The sequence below is a fragment of the Hemiscyllium ocellatum genome, chromosome 14 (genome assembly GCF_020745735.1).
Source record: "Hemiscyllium ocellatum isolate sHemOce1 chromosome 14, sHemOce1.pat.X.cur, whole genome shotgun sequence".
Classification (NCBI taxonomy): Eukaryota; Metazoa; Chordata; class Chondrichthyes; order Orectolobiformes; family Hemiscylliidae; genus Hemiscyllium; species Hemiscyllium ocellatum.
Genome location: NC_083414.1, coordinates 3,874,370 through 3,893,883, shown reverse-complemented (window position 1 = coordinate 3,893,883; position 19,514 = coordinate 3,874,370). Strand labels below are relative to the sequence as shown.

The following is a 19,514-nucleotide window of genomic DNA, read 5'->3' as shown; positions in this document are numbered from 1 at the left end:
GGAAGGGAGAGAAAAAGAAAAAGAGTTAAGAGAGGGAAAGAGAGAGAGACAGGAAAAGAGAGACAGGTGAGGGGCGGGGAACGAGAAGGATGGAGAGAGAATGAGACATCGAAGGAGAAAGTGCTAGAGAGAAAGAAGAGAGAGAGAGAGATTGAGGGAGAGAGAAGGAAACAGTCAGAGAAAGGAGTGATGGAGAGGAAGGAGAGACAGGGAGAGAAAGAGGGAGAGATGGAAAGAAGGAAAGAGAAAAACAGAAGGACAGAGAGAGGGGGACGTATAGGGAGTAAATTCCAGAGCTTAGCACCGAGACAGCTGGAGGCACGGACAATGAAACAGCGGGAGAGAGAGAGAGAGAGAGAGAGAGACAGTGGGGAGGCTGGAAAGTGGGGACCCGGAGATTTTGGAGGGTTCAGGATTTGGGGGAGACAGAGGGGGATGACGTTATCGGAGGGGCTTCAATGCAGTGGAGGGGAGGGGGATGTTAATCCCTCGGTGAGAATTCAGGAGGAGGTGGATCAGCCGGGTCTCCCTCAGGGATCAGGCCAGAGTCTGCACAGTGTTCAGGGTGGGATGGAATGCTGAAGGTCATTATTATGGGATCGTGCTGAGCTGCCTGGCTCAGTGTCACCCTGTGACGCTAACCAGACACCAATGCCCGTTTGTACGTTGGCAGTGTGCCCTTACCAGGATGGTGCCAGCCTTGATGCGGGGGTCGTACGGAGTCAGGAAGTCCTGGGGCAGCTCAGCGTTCCTCAACATATCCTGCACCATGCTGCTGGCTGTGGGGGCAAATAACACAGGAACATCCCTGAGACCGGAGCGTCACACCGTCCCCCAGCCCTGCCCTCACACCGGGGAACCAACACACACTCACACACACACACACACACACACACACACTCACACACACACTCACACACTCACACACACACACACTCACACACTCACACACTCACACACACACACACTCACACACTCACACACACACACACACTCACACACTCACACACACTCACACACTCACACACTCACACACACACACACTCACACACTCACACACACTCACACACTCACACACTCACACACACCCACACACACACACTCACACACACACACACTCACACACACTCACACACACACACACACACACACTCACACACTCACTCTCTCACACACACACACACACTCACACACAAACACTCACTCTCTCTCACACACACACATACACACTCACACACACACACACTCACACACACACACACTCACACACACACACTCACTCTCACACACACACACTCACACACACACACACACACACACTCACTCTCACACACACACACTCACACACACACTCACACACACACACTCACACACACACACTCACACACACCCACACACAATCCTTGACTTGCTGACCCACAGACTGCAATCAGAAGGGTGGACGATAACCCCTCCTCCACTGGAATCCTCAACACTGGGGTCCCGCATGGCTCTCCTCAGCCCCTCAGCACACCCCTTATACTCTCAGGCTGTGTGTGGAGTGGGGGGGGGTGGGTGGGGAAGGGGAGGCAAAATCCCCCCCAGCCCCATTCACAGATTGGCTGATGACACCGTGGATCTCAGCCAATGATGAGACAGAGTACAGGAAGGAGATCGGGTGCTTGGTGGTGGGTGTAAAGGCACCAATCTCTCCCTCAGTGTCAGAGAACCCAAGGAGCTGGTCATTGTCTTCAGGAAGCAGAGAGGAGGCCGCGCCCCGCTCTGTATCGATGGGGCTGAGGGGGACAGGGTCAAGAGCGTCCGGTTCCTGGGAGTGACCATCACCAACAATCTGTCCTGGTGCACCCTCGTTAATGTGATGATCAAAAAAGCACAACAATAAGGCTCTACTTCCCAGGAGAATAAGAACATTCAATCAGAGTCTCCAATACCTGTTACAAATATTTACAGATGGACGATAGAAAGCATTTTCTGTGGATGCAGCTTAGCTTGGACCCCACCTCCACCTCCCACTGCCTGGGGAAAGCAGCCAACAGCATTACAGTGAGGAGAGTGTGGTGCTGGAAAAACACCGCAGGTCAGGCAGCGTCCACGGAGCAGGAGAATCAGCATTTCGGGCAAAAGCCCTTCATCAGGAATGAGGCTTGTGGGCTGAGGAGGGAGGTGGGGGTAGAGAGATAAATGGGAGGGGGTGGGTTTGAGGGGGGGGAGAAAGGAAGCTGGTAGCTGGTGATCGTTAGATGAAGGTGAGGAAGAAGGTGATAGGTCAGAGGGGGGAGTGATGGATAAGTCCGGAGGGCGATGCTGAGTTGGACGCTTGGGACTGGGATAATGTGGGGGGAGGGGAAATGAGGAAGCTATTGAAATTCCACATTGATCCCGTGTGATTGCAGAGTCCCAGGGCGGAATCTGAGGCATTCCTTCTCCAGGCATTGGGCGGTAACGGTTTGGCGTAGGAATTGGGAATAAGGGATGACGTTTTTACAGGAGGTAGGGTGGGAGGTGTTGTCTAGGCACCAAACTCTCAACTCTGATCTCCAGCATCTGCGGTCCTCACTTTCTCCCAACATCACCGAAGACCCAACCCACTCAAGTTATAATCTCTCGCAACCTCTTCCATCAGGCAGAAGGTAGAGAAACCTGAACAAACACCTACAGGTTCAGGAACAGCATCTTCCTCGCTGGGATTAGATGGAGGAATGGAGCTCTCTAGTTTCAAATCTAATGTTGATCTCACTCTCTGTACACCTTCTCTTCACCTGTAACATTGCGTGCCCCTCACTCTGTTCTACTACCCTAAGGCACTTTTTTAGATTAGATTAGATTATTTACAGTGTGGAAACAGGCCCTTCTGCTGAACAAGTCCACACTGACCCGCCGAAGCGCAACCCACCCATACCCCCACATTTACCCCTTTCCTAACACTACGGGCAATTTAGCATGGCCAATTCACCTGACCTGCACATTTTTGGACTGTGGGAGGAAACCGGAGCACCCGGAGGAAACCCACGCAGACACGGGGAGAATGTGCAAACTTCACACAGTCAGTCGCCTGAGGCGGGAATTGAACCCAGGTCTCAGGCGCTGTGAGGCAGCAGTGCTAACCACTGTGCCACCGTGCCACCCCACTTTGTGAGGAATGATCTGCCTGTACTGCACATGAAACAAACCTTTCCACTGCACCCACGTACGTGAATACTCAATCAAATCACATCAATGTTGGTTTGTCAATCCCTACCAACTCAGGATGCCTTTCCTCGTTCCCTCTCTCTGAGGGAGGTGATGGGTTCACTGGGCAGCTACAATATGTCTCATATTGACCCACTCACCACTCCCTCCCTCCAGAGCTCAGAATATTGGGGTGGGGAGATCTCTGGGCACCCCCTCGGACGGCATGTGGCCTATCAAAACGATTACTCTGAGGCCTGTTCCACTGCAAGTGAATAGGCAAAAAGGGACAATCCTGAGCCTTTCCCACTAGGCCTCACTGGAGTGGGGGTAAACCATTTGCCCCTGTCCTCCCCTCCCCTTCCGCTGTACTCAACTCATCTGACCCACCCACACTCTCCAGCAATGTCCCCCTCAACATGTCACCCTCGCCCACGTCTCAGAGCAACCCCACATGCCTCTCACCTGTGACACCCCTCCCACTGCCCCTCTTTCTCAGGCTAATGGCACGAACACAAGGAAACGAAATACAGCCGTCACGTGGCCACCTGATCTCTGACCTTTCTGAAACAGCGACTCACCATTGGGCGGGAGGTCACTCTTCTCCGGAATGATCTTCTTGATCTCCGTGGCGACCTGGCTGAGGGCCTCAACCAACTGGACCTGTTTTTGGAACCCCTCGATGACCGACCGCCCGCAGCCCATCAGGTAGGCCTCAAGAACCAGTGCAAACCGGTCACAGAAATATGGGGAAGACGTGACCTCACTGCGGAGGTACCAGAAGAAGAAATGGCCAATTCTCTTACTCTGGGGAAAAGAAGGGGATTGAAAGGTCACGGGACACCCGACTCACAGTCACACAATCCCAACAATTCAGAACGTCACGGCACAGAGTAACAAGGTGATGCGGTCAAACCATTGACCGCGTCAGTGCTGAGGGAGCACCGCACTATCGGAGGGTCAGTGCTGAGGGAGTGGCGCACTGTTAGGGGGTCAGTACTGAGGGAGTGCCGCACTGTCGAAGGGTCAGTGCTGAGGGAGCACCGCACTGTCGAAGGGTCAGTGCTGAGGGAATGCCGCACTGTCAGAGGGTCAATGCTGAGGGAGCATCGCACTGTCAGGGGGTCAGTGCTGAGGGAGTGCCGCACTGTTGGAGGGTCAGTGCAGAGGGAGTGCCGCACTGTTGGAGGGTCAGTGCAGAGGGAGTGCCGCACTGTCGGATGGTCAGTGCTGGAGGAGCGCCGCACTGTCTGAGGGTCAGTGCTGAGGGAGTGCCACACTGTCAGAGGGTCAGTGCTGAGGGAGTGTCGCACTGTCGGAGGGTCAGTGCTGAGGGAGTGCCGCACTGTTGGAGGGTCGGTGCTGAGGGAGCGCCGACTGTCGGAGGGCCAGTACTGAGGGAGTGTCGCACTGTCGGAGGGTCAGTGCTGAGGAAGTGCTGCACTGTCGGAGGGTCAGTACTGAGGGAGTGTCGCACCGTCGGAGGGTCAGTACTGAGGGAGTGTCGCACTGTCTGAGGGTCAGTGATGAGGAAGTGCTGCACTGTCAGAGGGTCAGTGCTGAGGAAGTGCTGCACTGTCGGAGGGTCAGTGCTGAGGGAGCACCGACTGTCGGAGGGTCAGTACTGAGGGAGTGTCGCACTGTCGGAGGGTCAGTACTGAGGGAGTGCCACACTGTCGGAGGGTCAGTACTGAGGGAGTGTCGCACTGTCGGAGGGTCAGTGCAGAGGGAGTGCTACACTGTTGGAGGGTCAGTGCAGAGGGAGTGCCGCACTGTCGGATGGTCAGTGCTGGAGGAGCGCCGCACTGTCTGAGGGTCAGTGCTGAGGGAGCGCCACACTGTCAGAGGGTCAGTGCTGAGGGAGCGCCGCACTGTCGGAGGGTCAGTGCTGAGGGAGCGCGGCACTGTCGGAGGGTCAGTACTGAGGGAGTGTCGCACTGTTGGAGGGTCAGGGCTGAGGGAGCGCCGACTGTCAGAGGGTCAGTACTGAGGGAGTGTCGCACTGTCAGAGGGTCAGTGCTGAGGGAGTGCCGCACTGTTGGATATCGAAGTGTGTGTATTTTTGATCTGATTGTGAGGTTGGAGGGGGGCACGGTGCTGGGGCCTGGTGAGGGGTGGTTCCCTGCCATAGGGTGTGATATTTGCCACTCACCCTGAGCGCGCGCCGGATGAGGAACCGTGCGAGGGCACTGTCATGGTATGGCTCAAACTTCAACGCCTGAGGGAGGACAGAACAAAACAACAATCCAAGTGATTGGCCAACTGGCTTACCCCGAATCCCACTCACCTCCTCACACCCACCCCCGAAACCCCACCCCCAACCCCCAACTCCACCCCCCAACCGAATCCCCAACCCCCAATCCCCAGCTCCACTGCCAGCCCCAAACCTCAACCCACCCAACCCCCAAACCCGCCCTCGGCCCACAACTTCACCCCCAGTGCCAAAACCCACTCACAACCCCCAACAGGGTGCAGGGGTCATGGGGGAAGGGGGGCAGGGGTACAGGGGCAGGGGGTGGCAGGGGGTGGGGCGGAATGGCCCTATGTAGAATCCTGATGGAGCCCAGTACGGCACTTCCAGTGAGGAGCTGACATAAAGGGGGACAGGATTGTGGGGGAATGTTGGAACTGGGGGAGGTAGGAGCTGTGTGTGTCTGTATGCATGTGAGAGGGTGTGTGTGTGTGACTGTGTGTCTGTGTGTCTGTGTGAGGGTGTGTGGGTGTGTGTGTGTGAGGGTGTGTGTGTGTCTGTGTGAGGGTGTGTGTGTGTGTGTGGGTTTGTGAATGTGTGTGGGTGTGGGTGTGTGTGTGAGGGTGTGTGTGTGAGTGTCTGTGTGAGGGTATGTGTGTGGGTGTGTGAGGGTAGGTATGTGAGGGTGTGTGTGTGTGAGGGTGTGTGTGTCTGTGTGAGGGTGTGTGAGGGTGTGTGTGTCTGTGTGAGAGTGTGTGTGTGTGAGTGTCTGTGTGTGTGTGTGTGTGTGTGTGTGTGTGTGTGTGTGTGTGTGTGTGTGTGTGTGTGTGTGTAGGTGAGGGAGATGAACAATTGGTGAGAGCGCGGTGTAGGGGGCCGAGGTCAGATGTTGGGGATTAGCTGACCATCAGTGACAGGGATGTAGGGGCAGGAAGTATTCACCCAGACACAGGAGCTCTGAGAGGAAGAATGGCCTCACATCCCAGCCACTGACCCGTAACAGAGACGGGGGTCTGGGTGGCTGTGATCACTGAGCCATGCCCTCACCATCGCTGGGCTATCATTGAGGGGTGGGGGAGAGACACCGAGACTGAACTAATTGACCCAGCCGTTACCCAGATCAAAGCCCAGGGGTTGGGCATTAAACTGGTGATGGGGATGTAAACAGCAGTGTTCCAAATATCTCCGATATGGGGTTGTCCGAGTGGGTCAGAGCGGGATAAACATTTGGTCAAACTGGTGCTAGCTCAGCTGGTTTGGGCTGAAGGTTAAGAGCAGTCTGTTGGATGTTCCTGCAGAGAATGCAGAGACAGCCCGGTTAACCACGTCCGGCCCTCAGGAAGCAACAGGAAACCAAAGGCATCACACCTTAACTCCTCAAGGTTAGAAAATTCTGGAAAAAGGGACAAGGATCTAGGACAGACAGCTCAGGCCAGAGCAAGAGCCGACAGATGGTCAGTGCAAGGTTGGAGACTGTGCGGGACAATCAGACACAGTCCTGTTATCGATTAACGTCCAACATCCACGGGTTAATGTGGGAAACCCTGAGACAGATTCCTGAGGGTGAGGGACCCATGGGGATGATTAATGCCCCCAGTCTAACACATGGGATTAAAATGGACACGGACTCCATTACAGAATCATTTCTTAATTTTCATCATTGTGACAATGTCAGTGCCAATAGCACTGGAGAAAGGGTTGGGGTAATAAGGAGTGAATATTGTGTGGTTAATATTTGCTCAAGATAGAGGGGGTGGGGGTGTTGGGAAGTATGTCTTTAAATGAGTGGAGTGTAGAGGCCTCGTTGGCAGCGTGTCCATATCCGAGACAGATTATCCTCAGGTTCTGGCAATGCTGGAGATCACAACGGGTCAGATAGCGTCCGTGGAGAGACTGAGAGAGAGAGCAAGCTAACGTTTCAATCACCCTTTATCAGAGCCCTCAGGTTCCGTTCTGGAGTCAGTATGTACTCAGTTTGGAAGAGAATGCAGGAGGTTATACAGCAGCCTTCGTAAATACAGGAAACATTCAAATGACAGACCTTTAAAATTACCCCCCTATATGGGACAGCACTGAGTGTTCATATGTCGGGTGTTTGTGAAACAGGGAGCCGCTGGTTATGAGACAGAGGAAGCAAAGTGCAGGTTAAATCAACAGCAGCCACATGGACAGCAGAGGGGACAGCTCTCGTTGTAATTCTGGGCACAGGACGGTAGCAGAGGAATAACCATCAGGGAGCTATTGATCCTGCCCTAATCCCCCCTGGGGGTGTGCCCTGTACCCACACACGCTGGCTGCCATGGTAACAGTTTAGCTGGTGAAAAGCTACTGGAGAGAAACTGTGAACAAGGAAGTGACGGAACACCTGAAGGAACACCTGATACAGTGTCCGAGCGTGGTCTCCTGTCTAATCGCACAGGGATATAGCTCGATGCCCAGTGAGTGGGCCACCTTACACACTGCAGCAACAAACTCGGTATTGGCTTTGCTTTAGAATTCACTCATGAGATACGGGTAACACTGGCTAGGCTGTCCCTAGTTGCCCCTTGAGAAGGTGGGGGTGAGCTGCCTTCCTGACCCGCTGCAGTCCATGTGCTGTGTGTAGACCCACAATGCCCTTAGGGAGGGAATTCCAGGATTCTGACCCAGAGACAGTGAAGGAACGGTGATATATTTCCAAGTCAGGATGGGGAGGGACTTGGAGGGGAGTGGTATAGAACATAGAGAATAGAATAATACAGCACAGAACAGGCCCTTCGGCCCTCGATGTTGTGCCGACCTGTGAACTATTCTCAGCTCATTCCCCTACACTATCCCATCATCATCCATGTGCTTATCCAAGGATTGTTTAAATCTCCCTAATGTGGCTGAGTTAACTACATTGGCAGGAAGGGCATTCCACGCCCTTACCACTCTCTGAGTAAAGAACCTGCCTCTGACATCTGTCTTAAATCTATCACCCCTCAATTTGTAGCTATGCCCCCCTCGTACACGCTGGCATCATCATCCTAGGAAAAAGACTCTCACTGTCTACCTTATCTAATCCTCTGATCATCTTGTATGTCTCTATCAAATCCCCCCTTAGCCTTCTTCTTCCCAATGAGAACAGACCCAAGTCTCTCAGCCTTTCCTCATAAGACCTTCCCTCCAGACCAAGCAACATCCTGGTAAATCTCCTCTGCACCTTTTCCAATGCTTCCACATCCTTCCTGGAATGGGGCGACCAGAACTGTACACAATATTCCAAGTGTGGCCGCACCAGCGTTTTGTATAGTTGCAGCATGATATTACGGCTCCGGAACTCAATCCCTCTCCCAATGAAACTTAACACACCGTATGCCTTCTTAACAGCACTATCCACCTGGGTGGCAACTTTCAGGGATCTATGTACATGGACTCCAAGATCCCTTTGCACATCCACACGACCAAGACTCTTTCCATTGACCCAGTACTCTACCTTCCTGTTATTTTTCCCAAAGTGCATCACCTCACATTTAGTTACATTGAACTCCATTTGCCACCTCTCAGCCCAATCCTGCAGCTTATCCAAGTCCCCCACAACCTGTAACATTCTTCCAAACTGTCCTGCGCCTAAGTCGTTTATAAAAATAACAAACAGCAGTGGTCCCAAAACAGATCCTTGTGGCACACCACTAGTAACCGGACTCCAGGCTGAATATTTTCCATCAACCACCACTCGCTGCCTTCTTCCAGAAAGCCAGTTTCTAATCCAAGCTGCTAAATCACCCTCAATCCCATGCCTCTGCATTTTCTCCAACGGCCTACCATGTGGAACCTTTTCAAAGGCTTTACTGAAGTCCATGCATACCACATTAACTGTCCTATCCTCATCTACATGCTTGGTCACCTTCCCAAAAACCTCACTGAGGTGTGTGAGACACGACCTGCCCCTGATGGAACCCCCCCAACCCCCCCCCCCCCACTCCCCCCCCCCCCCCGTCCATGTTGACTGTCTGTAGTCAGGAAGCTCCAGAAGCCACATTGGTTGGGGGGGTTGGAGGTGGTTGATATGAGAAGGTCACAGAGACAGGGAGGGGGAGGCCGGGGGGATTTAGTGCGGCCCAGATCACAAAGGGGAGGTTGTGGGAAACCACCAAGAATATACTAGGATAGATGGGCCTAGAATAATGAGGACATGGACAGGGCAGGAGGGACAGAACTGTTGCCACGGGTGGGGATGGTGGTTGTGAGGGTGGCGTTGTGTGTTGGTACAGATGTGGGTTTGGGCATTTCTGGTAAGTGCAGACCTAAGGCCAGAAGCTCATTTCAGGATCAAAATGTGACCCAAATCTCAGCCCGTTGCCATGGGGATGGATTGAGTCAGTAGCTCAGGAATGAACCTTGGAGCAGGAATCGAAGACAAAATGGCTTCGGTTGACTCGATATCCACCTGACCCAGAGAGATGGGGCTCTCCGTGATTGGCCACTGATGTCAACACATGGTTTCGGATTCTCTGAGTGTCAAGGGGAATAGATCTGAGGTCAAAGATCAGTCACAATCTTATTGAAGGATGAAGGGCCGAATGGCCTTCCATTGCTCCTGTGTCATTTGGTTTTATCTTCTTCCTGCTCTCCCAAACCCATTCCCGAGAACACCCAGAGCAAAGGGAAGCCAGCATCACCTGGACGAGCTGCAGGAGGTATCTCAACAGATGGTCATTGTCCACCTGCTCCAGTCGCTGGACGGAGAGTGTCCTGACCTTCTCATCCGCAATGTTGATGCTGAGCAGTTCCAGTGCGACAGCAATATCCAACTCCGGAGGGTTCCAGTGATCAAACAGCCAGTGCACTTCCTCCACCGCCTTTAGGTCACCCCATTGGACGGTGCTGAGGAAGGTGGGCAGTGAGAGACTGTACTGGGCGCACTCCTCTGTGAACCGTTTCAGCAAGTCCTTCTGGGAGCCGCTCAGGGAACACCGAGAGACCTCCTGCACCACTTCCTGTCGCACTACCACCTCCTCCTCTTCAGGTTGGTCAACCTTTGAGGACCATGAGCCCATGCCACTTGGCAGCACCACCGGGTAATTGTAACTGTCCAGCAGGATACAGATCGCTGCCGAGTTCTCGATGTCAGGGTTTGTCTTGGAAGAGAGTTTGTCCACTTCGTGGGTGACCAGCCTCTCCTCGCGAGACGAGTAGGTCCACATGTGGAGGACGTGCTGCCCTTGCTGAAGGAGTGAACGATGATCAATCAGGAGGAGGTTGACAAAGTAGAGGAGCTTGCTCTTCCCTCTGTGACCATCCGCGGTGTCCCTAATGCTCTGGGAGCTGGCCCTCCTATCTCTCGAGGGCGAGTTCTCCTGGTCCAGGCCGTACACAGACAGAGCCAACCGCGATCCTTTGGGCAGGTTCTTCACTGCAATGTCAAACTCCAGCCAAGTATTCCACAAAACCTCCTCGGCCAGCGCCATGGGCGGGGACCGGGCCGAAGCAAGGACATTGGTGGCGTGGTGAACAGTTCCCTCCACGAATACATTCGGGAGGCTTTTGCTGGGAAGAATGGGAATGTCCAAACCCACAAGCTTGACTCGGAAACGCTGCCTGCAATCCCAGAGCGACAGCATCCGAATCTGCTCAATGTCTTTGTCCCTCAGGGTCAACTGGTCATGGGTGGTGGTGAGGCCTGTGCACTGATCAACCAAATACCAGTCCTCCATCTTCACCTCATCGTCTGCCGGACAGGGAGCGGGCACCAGTGCCAGTCGCAATTCCTCTTTATTCTTGATGCAGCGCCTCACCCAGGTGAAGTCAATGAGGGACCAGTTTCCCGTGATGTACTCTTCCCTGCACCAGACCTTCAAGACGAAGCGATGGTCAGCCCCCCGCATCAGTGACCCTCTCTCTGCCATCTTCTGTCTGGACAGGCGGGCCACCATATCCGCTGTGTCGTAAATCCCCACCTTCATCTTGTGGCTGATGGTGTTGTAGGAGACGACCACCACCAACTCCTTGCTGATTTGACTCTGGAGGGTTTTGGGGAGAGGGCAGGAAGCCAGCCAAGGTTCCATTGCGTAATCCCGCCGATCCCGATTGTGGATCTCGGATTTCCGAGAAGAGGCGAGTTTCCTTCGGGCACAGGCCACCTCCCCCGGCTGCTCGGCAACAGTGCTCCGCACGTCATAGCCAATCAGGTATGCCAGATCCTTCTGGAATATCTCAGCCTCTCTCGTCACCTTGGGTCGCTGTTTGACGTAAAGGACACACTTCTGAGAACCCAGACACCTCCAGTACTTCACCGCGTCGAGCGTGTGCAGGAACTGCTGGCTGTCATAAATCTCATACCAAATCGCTCCCTTCTTGTAGAGGAGCTGGTGGGACTCTGGGTCGGACAGACGGTAGATGGAGGGTTTCTCACTCTCCTGGCTAGCTCTGAGCCAGATGATCAGCCAGAGGCTCCTCACTGTACTGTTTGGCGACACTTCCACATTGAGCACCTCATTCCCATTACCATCAGCTTTCTGAGTGGGCAGGGCCACCACAAACTTCATCAGCCCCGAGTCAGCACTGGGCTCCTTGTCGTCCAGCTCCTTATCGACCAGGCTTGGAGCTGGCTGTGGGTCCATCGCGCAGGGACTCCCCACACCCTGGAAAACAACCACCAAATCAAAACACACTCTCCCTGCTTCAACTCAACAGAACCTCTCCTTCCACAGTCACAACAGAAAGAAATCAACCATCAAACACTCCCAGTACAGGTACAGCACAGGGTTAGGTACAGAGTAAAGCTCCCTCTACACTGTCCCTCATCAAACACTCCCAGGACAGGGACAGCACAGGGTTAGATACAGAGTAAAGCTCCCTCTACACTGTCCCTCATCAAACACTCCCAGGACAGGGACAGCACAGGGTTAGATACAGAGTAAAGCTCCCTCTACACTGTCCCTCATCAAACACTCCCAGGACAGGGACAGCACGGGGATAGATACAGAGTAAAGCTCCCTCCACACTGTCCCTCATCAAACACTCCCAGGACAGGGACAGCACGGGGATAGATACAGAGTAAAGCTCCCTCTACACTGTCCCCATCAAACACTCCCAGGACAGGGACAGCACAGGGTTAGGTACAGAGTAAAGCTCCCTCTACACTGTCCCCATCAAACACTCCCAGGACAGGGACAGCACAGGGTTAGGTACAGAGTAAAGCTCCCTCTACACTGTCCCCCATCAAACACTCCCAGGGCAGAGACAGCACGGGGTTAGACACAGAGTAAAGCTCCTTCTACACTGTCCCCCATCAAACACTCCCAGGGAAGAGACAGCACGGGGTTAGATACAGAGTAAAGCTCCCTCTACACTGTCCCTCATCAAACACTCCCAGGACAGGGACAGCACAGGGTTAGGGACAGAGTAAAGCTCCCTCTACACTGTCCCCATCAAACACTCCCAGGACAGGGACAGCACGGGGTTAGATACAGAGTAAAACTCCCTCTACACTGTCCCCCATCAAACACTCCCAGGGCAGGGACAGCATGGGGTTAGACACAGAGTAAAGCTCCCTCTACACTGTCCCCCATCAAACACTCCCAGGGTAGAGACAGCACGGGGTTAGATACAGAGTAAAACTCCCTCTACACTGTCCCCCATCAAACACTCCCAGGGCAGAGACAGCATGGGGTTAGATACAGAGTAAAGCTCCCTCTACACCGTCCCCCATCACACACTCCCAGGACAGGGACAGCACGGGGTTAGGTACAGAGTAAAGCTCTCTCTACACTGTCCCACATCAAATATTCCTGGCCCGTGTGGTAAACCCCAGGGTAAGCGAACCCCAGTCAGCCCCAGCTGTGCTTGCTCTGTGACTGTCAAAAGGACAGTGAACAGAGTTTGAAACACTCTCCAGTCAGAGTCAGACTCACCTGCTAAGCAGAGTTTTCACAGACGGGTGATGTCTGAGATTCTTGGGCGTTAATCCCTGCTGCTTCCTCATTCCCAGTTAATCCTTTACTCGTTTGACCAGTTCCACAACAATGTCTCGCTCTCTTCAGCTCCGCTCCTGGGGAGTATACTGCTCTGCTCCTCCCAAACACCGACACCCGCTCTCTGCCCGACCTGGAGACCCCGCAGCTACGCCCCAGCACATTTGCTCAGCACCCCCAGGTCCTAGGGCTCTCTGGCACACTATCACATGTGTTCACACCCCTGCGTCAGTACGTCAACCAATATCCAGTGTAGAGGGCTGAGACTGAGGGGGTGCCGCACTGTCAGAGGGTCAGTGCTGAGGGAGTGCCACACTGTCGGAGGGTCAGTGCTGAGGGAGTGCCACACTGTCGGAGGGTCAGTACTGGAAGAATGCCACACTGTCAGAGGGTCAGTGCTGAGGGAGTGCCACACTGTCACAGGGTCAGTGCTGAGGGAGTGCCGCACTGTCGAAGGGTCAGTGCTGAGGGAGTGCCGCACTGTCTGAGGGTCAGTACTGAGGGAGTGACACACTGTCGGAGGGTCAGTGCTGAGGGAATGCCGCACTGTCAGAGGGTCAGTGGTGAGGGAGTGCCTCACTGTCGGAGGGTCAGTGCTGAGGGAGTGCCTCACTGTCGGAGGGTCAGTGCTGAGGGAGTGCTGCACTGTCGGAGGTCAGTGCTGAGGGAGTGCCGCACTGTCGGAGGGTCAGTGCTGAGGGAGTGCCGCACAGTTGTTAGCGAGTTACATTATGAGAAGAGAGCATTCAAATTAGAGCTGTTTTCTCTCGAATTTAGAAGGATAGGGGGGTGATCTGAGCAAAATCTTCAAGACAATTAACAGGAAATGACAGGGTAGGTAATGGTGGATGAAGGTAAACTATTCCTACTGGTTGGGGATTCCAGAGTTAGAGGCATAGAGTGAGAATTAGGGCCAGACCATTCAGGAGAGATGTTTAGAAGCACTTCCAAACACAAAGGGTGGGAGGTAGAGTCATAGAGATGTACAGCTTGGAAACAGACCCTTCAGTCCAACCTGTCCATGCCGACCAGATATCCCAACCCAATCTAGTCCCACCTGCCAGCACCCGGCCCATATCCCTCCAAACCCTTCCTATTCACATACCCATCCAAATACCTCTTAAATGTTGCAATTGTACCAGCCTCCACCACTTCCTCTGGCAGCTCATTCCATACACGTACCACCCTCTGTGTGAGAAAGTTGCCCCTGAGGTCTCCTTTATATCTTTCCCCTCTCACCCTAAACCTATGCCCTCTAGTTCTGGACTCCCCAACCCCAGGGAAAAGACTTTGCCTATTTACCCTATCCATGCCCCTCATAATTTTGTAAACCTCTATAATGTCACCCCTCAGCCTCCAACGCTCCAGGGAAAACAGCCCCAGCCTGTTCAGCCTCTCCCTATAGCTCAGATCCTCCAACCCTGGCAACATCCTCGTAAATCTTTTCTGAACCCTTTCAAGTTTCACAACATCTTTCCGATAGGAAGGAGACCAGAATTGCACATGATATTCCAACAGTGGCCTAACCAATGTCCTGTACAGCCGCAACATGACCTCCCGACTCCTATACTCAATACTCTGACCAATAAAGGAAAACATACAAAACACCTTCTTCACTATCCTATCTACCTGCGACTCCACTTTCAAGGAGCTATGAACCTGCACTCCAAGGTCTCTTTGTTCAGCAACACTCCCTAGGACCTTATCATTAAGTGTATAAGTCCTGTTAAGATTTGCTTTCCCAAAATATAGCACCTCACATTTATCTAAATTAAACTCCATCTGCCACTTCTCAGCCCATTGGCCCATCTGGTCCAGATCCTGTTGTAATCTGAGGTAACCCTCTTCGTACTCCAGGTAAAAACAATGACTGCAGATGCTGGAAACCAGATTCTGGATCAGTGGTGCTGGAAGAGCACAGCAGTTCAGGCAGCATCCAACTAGCAGCGAAATCGACGTTTCGGGCAAAAGAGTCCACTACACTGCCAATTTTGGTGACATCTATAAAAGTACTAAGTATTCCTCCATATCCTCATCCAAATCATTTATATAAAGGTGAACAGTAGTGGACCCAGTAGTGGATCCTTGTCGCACTCCACTGGTCACGGGCCTCCAGTCTGAAAAGTAACCCTCCACCACCATCCCATCTCCTACCTTCAAGCCAATTTTGTACCTAAATGGCTAGCACTCCTTGGATTCCATGTGATCTAACCTTGTTAACCAGTCTATCATGCAGAGAGTTATTGAACAGCTTGCGGAAGTCCATATCGACAACATCCACCGCTCTGCCTTCATCAAGCCTCTTTGGCACTTCTTCATAAAAGTCAGTCAAGGTTGTGAGACACAATTTTCCCTCACACAAAGCCAGGTACACTATCTCTAATCAGTCCTTGCCTTTTCAAATACACGATCTGAAGGTGCTATCTGATGAAGGAGCGTCGCTCCGAAAGCTAGTGCTCCCAAATAAACCTGTTGAATTATAACCTGGAGTTGTGAGATTTTTAACTTTTTCCAAACACCTGTATATCCTCTCCCTCAGGATTCCCTACAACAACTTGCCCACCACTGGTCTATAGTTCCCTGGCCTGTCCTTACCGCCCTTCTTAAACAGTGGCACCACGTTTACCAACCTCCAGTTTTCCAGCACCTCACCTCTGACTATCGATGATACAAATATCTCGGCCAGGATGCCCACAATGTCTTCCCTAACGTCCCGTATTGTCCTGAGATACACTAGATCCAGTCCTGGGGATTTATCTACCTTTATGTGTTTTAAGAACTCCAGCACCTCCTCCTCGGTAATATGAACTCTTTTCAAGACTTCAGTTTGATTTCCCCAAGTTCTCTCACTTCCCACAGTAGATACTGATGAGAAATATTCACTTAAAATCTCATCCATCTCTTGTAGTTCAACATATAGATAGCTGGGTTGATCTTTAAGGGGCCCTATTTGCTCCCTAATTACCCTTTTGCTCTGATAGAATGTCGCCCCAACTCTATTTGCCAAAGTTATCGCATGCCTCCTTTTCGCCCTCCTGATTTCCCTTTTGAGTATACTCCTGTTGGCCTTATTCATCTCTTGGGATTCAGTCAATCCCTGCTGTCTGTACCTGACAAGAGCTTCCTTCTGTTCCCAACCCGTCCATGCCGACCAGATATCCCAATCCAATCTAGTCCCACCTGCTAGCACCCGGACCATATCCCTCCAAACCCATTCTATTCATATACCCATCCAAATGCCTCTTAAATGTTGCAATTGTACCAGCCTCCACCACTTCCTCTGGCAGCTCATTCCATACACGTACCACCCTCTGTGTGAAAACATTGTCCCTGAGGTCTCTTTTATGTCTTTCCCCTCTCACCCTAAACCTATGCCCTCTAGTTTTGGACTCCCCAACCCCAGGGAAAAGGCTTTGACTATTTACCCTATCCATGCCCCTCATGATTTTGTAAACCTCTATAATGTCACCCCTCAGCCTCTGACGCTCCAGGGAAAACAGCCCCACCCTGTTCAGCCTCTCCCTGTAGCTCAGATCCTCCAACCCTGGCAACATCCTCGTAAATCCTTTCTGAACCCTTTCAAGTTTCACAACATCTTTCCGATAGGAAGGAGACCAGAATTGCACACAATATTCCAACAGTGGCCTAACCAATGTCCTGTACAGCCACAACATGACCTCCCAGCTCCTGTACTCAATACTCTGACCAATAAAGGAAAGCATAACAAATGCCTTCTTCACTATCCTATCTACCTGCGACTCCACTTTCAAGGAGCTATGAACCTGCACGCCAACGTCTCTTTGTTCAGCAACACTCCCTAGAACCTTACCATTAAGTGTATACGTTCTGCTAAAATTTGCTTTCTTGAAATGCAGCACCTCGAATTTATCTGAATTAAATTCCATCTGCCACTTCTCAGCCTATTTCTTTAGTCATCCAGCATTTCCTACACTTACCAGCCTTTCCTTTCACCCTGCCAGGAATATACTGGATTCTTGTTATCTAATTTCTGAAGGCTTCCCATTTTCCAGCCGTCCCTTTACCTGCAAATATCTGCCCCCAATCAGCTTTTGAAAGTTCTTGCCTAATACTGTCAAAATTGGCCTTTCTCCAATTTAGAACTTCAACTTTTAGATCTGGTCTATCCTTTTCCATCACTATTTTAAAACAAATAGAATTATGGTCACTGACCCCAAAGTGCTCCCGCACTGACCCCTCAGACACCTGCCCTGCCTTATTTCCCAAGAGTAGGTCAAGTTTTGCACCTTCTCTAGTAGGTACATCCACATACTGAATCAGAAAATTGTCTTGTACACACTTAACAAATTCCTCTCCATCTAAACCTTTAACACTGTGGCAGTCCCAGTCTATGTTTGGAAAGTTAAAATCCCCTACCATAACCACCCTATTATTCTTACAGATAGCTGAGATCTCCTTGCAAGTTTGTTTCTCAATTTCCCCCTGACTATTGGGGGGGTCTATAATACAATCCCAATAAGGTGATCATCCCTTTATTATTTCTCAGTTCCACCCAAGTAACTTCCCTGGATGTATTTCTGGGAATATCCTCCCTCAGCACAGCTGTAATGCTATCCCTTATCAAAAACGCCACTCCCCCTCCTCTCTTGCCTCCCTTTCTGTCCTTCCTGTAGCATTTGTATCCTGGAACATTAAGCTGCCAGTCCTGCCCATCCCTGAGCCATGTTTCTGTAATTGCTATGATATCCCAATCCCATGTCCCTAACCATGCCCTGAGTTCATCTGCCTTCCCTGTTAGGCTCCTTGCATTGAAATAAATGCACTTTAATGTATCAGTCCGGCCCTATTTTCTGCCAAGCTGTTTGTGTTGATTGTTTGACTTGCTTCCCTTATCTATTGTACCAGCCTCAGCCTTCTCGTTTTCCTCCCTGTGACATTGGATCCCACTAATATGCTCCCCCCACCCCCGCACCTTACTAGTTTAAATCTTCCCGAGCAGCTCTAGCAAATTTCCCTGCCAGTATATTAGTCCCCTTCCAATTTAGGTGCAATCCGTCCTTCTTGTACAGGTCACTTCTACCCCAAAAGAGATTTCAATGATCCAAAAATGTGAACCCTTCTCCCATACACCAGCTCCTCAGCCATACATTCATCTGCTCTATCCTCCTATTCCTGCCCTCACTAGCTCATAGCACTGGGAGTAATCCAGATATTACTACCCTCGAGGACCACCTTTGTAACCTCCTGCCTGGTTTCCTGCACTCTCTCTGCAAAACCCTCATCCCTTTCCCTCAACGATGTCGATGGTACCAGTGTACACAATGCCGTCCTGTGCACCCTCTCAGAGACATTCCTGACCCCACATCAGAGAGGCAACACACCATTTCACTGACAGCTGCAGGAACATCTATGGAGAGAAACCAAGGCTGAATGTTTTGGGGTGACCTGCTGAGCTTTTCCAGGAATTTCTATTTTTGATTCTCACTTTTATATCCAATTGGTCTGGTAGGCAGATGTGATTGTGGCAACGATAGGAGGCATTGAAGACGAGAGCAAAGAGATGTTGTGGAAGCTTTATTAGAACACTGAACAGGCTACAACTGGAGCACTGCGAGTGATTTTGGTCACTGCACGTCAGGAAGGAGGTGAGGCCTCTCGAGAGGAGATTTCCCAGAATGGCCCTGGGTTTTGAGGAAGGGTCTCTAGGGGCTTCACCGGCCGTCTGGGGGGAGAGATTGCGGTTATTTTTCTTGGAGCAAAGGGTATTGAGAGAAAGAGCTGTATAAGGATCAGACAAAGAGAAGGTGTTCTCTGTTGGTTGACACCTAAAGATGAGGCAATGACAGATCGAGGGTGAGCAATGAGGAGGAATACATAGAGAAGGATTTATTGATGCTGTAGGTGGGAGGGATCTGCCCATGAGGGGCGGGAACTGGAGACAAGGAATGATGTAGAAAGGACTTTGGACAAGCTTTTGAGGGAGAGAGTCGGGGAATAGGGCTGACTGGATACAGAAAGCTAGCATTAGCTCGATGGACCCAATGGCCTTTCCCTGTGCTCTAATGACCCAGCGAGATTATCACTCTGTGAATGATAATGAGCATCCCAGAGACTCATTGAAAAATTCATTAACAATGCACAAATATTTGAATTGGAGGGGCTGGTGTTGGACTGGGGTGGTCAAAGATATAAATCACACAACACCTGGTTATAGTCCAACAGGTTTATTTGGGAGCACT

General features: G+C 51.7%; 1 protein-coding gene across 2 annotated transcripts in view; it reads right to left on the bottom strand.

Moving 5' to 3' along the window:
- si:rp71-17i16.5 (phosphatidylinositol 4,5-bisphosphate 3-kinase catalytic subunit gamma isoform) overlaps positions 1-13,413 on the bottom strand; it is a 33,759-nt gene extending 20,346 nt beyond the window's left edge. For both annotated transcript variants that reach the window (XM_060835310.1, XM_060835309.1), the window contains exons 1-5: positions 13,237-13,413; positions 10,003-11,964; positions 5,321-5,386; positions 3,750-3,975; positions 685-779 (exon numbers count right to left, since the gene is read on the bottom strand). In XM_060835310.1, coding sequence (XP_060691293.1) covers positions 685-779; positions 3,750-3,975; positions 5,321-5,386; positions 10,003-11,943 — 2,328 coding nt within the window. In that variant the 5' untranslated portion in view covers positions 11,944-11,964; positions 13,237-13,413. The remainder of the gene's footprint in view (positions 1-684; positions 780-3,749; positions 3,976-5,320; positions 5,387-10,002; positions 11,965-13,236) is intronic.
- Positions 13,414-19,514: the final 6,101 nt, after the last annotated feature.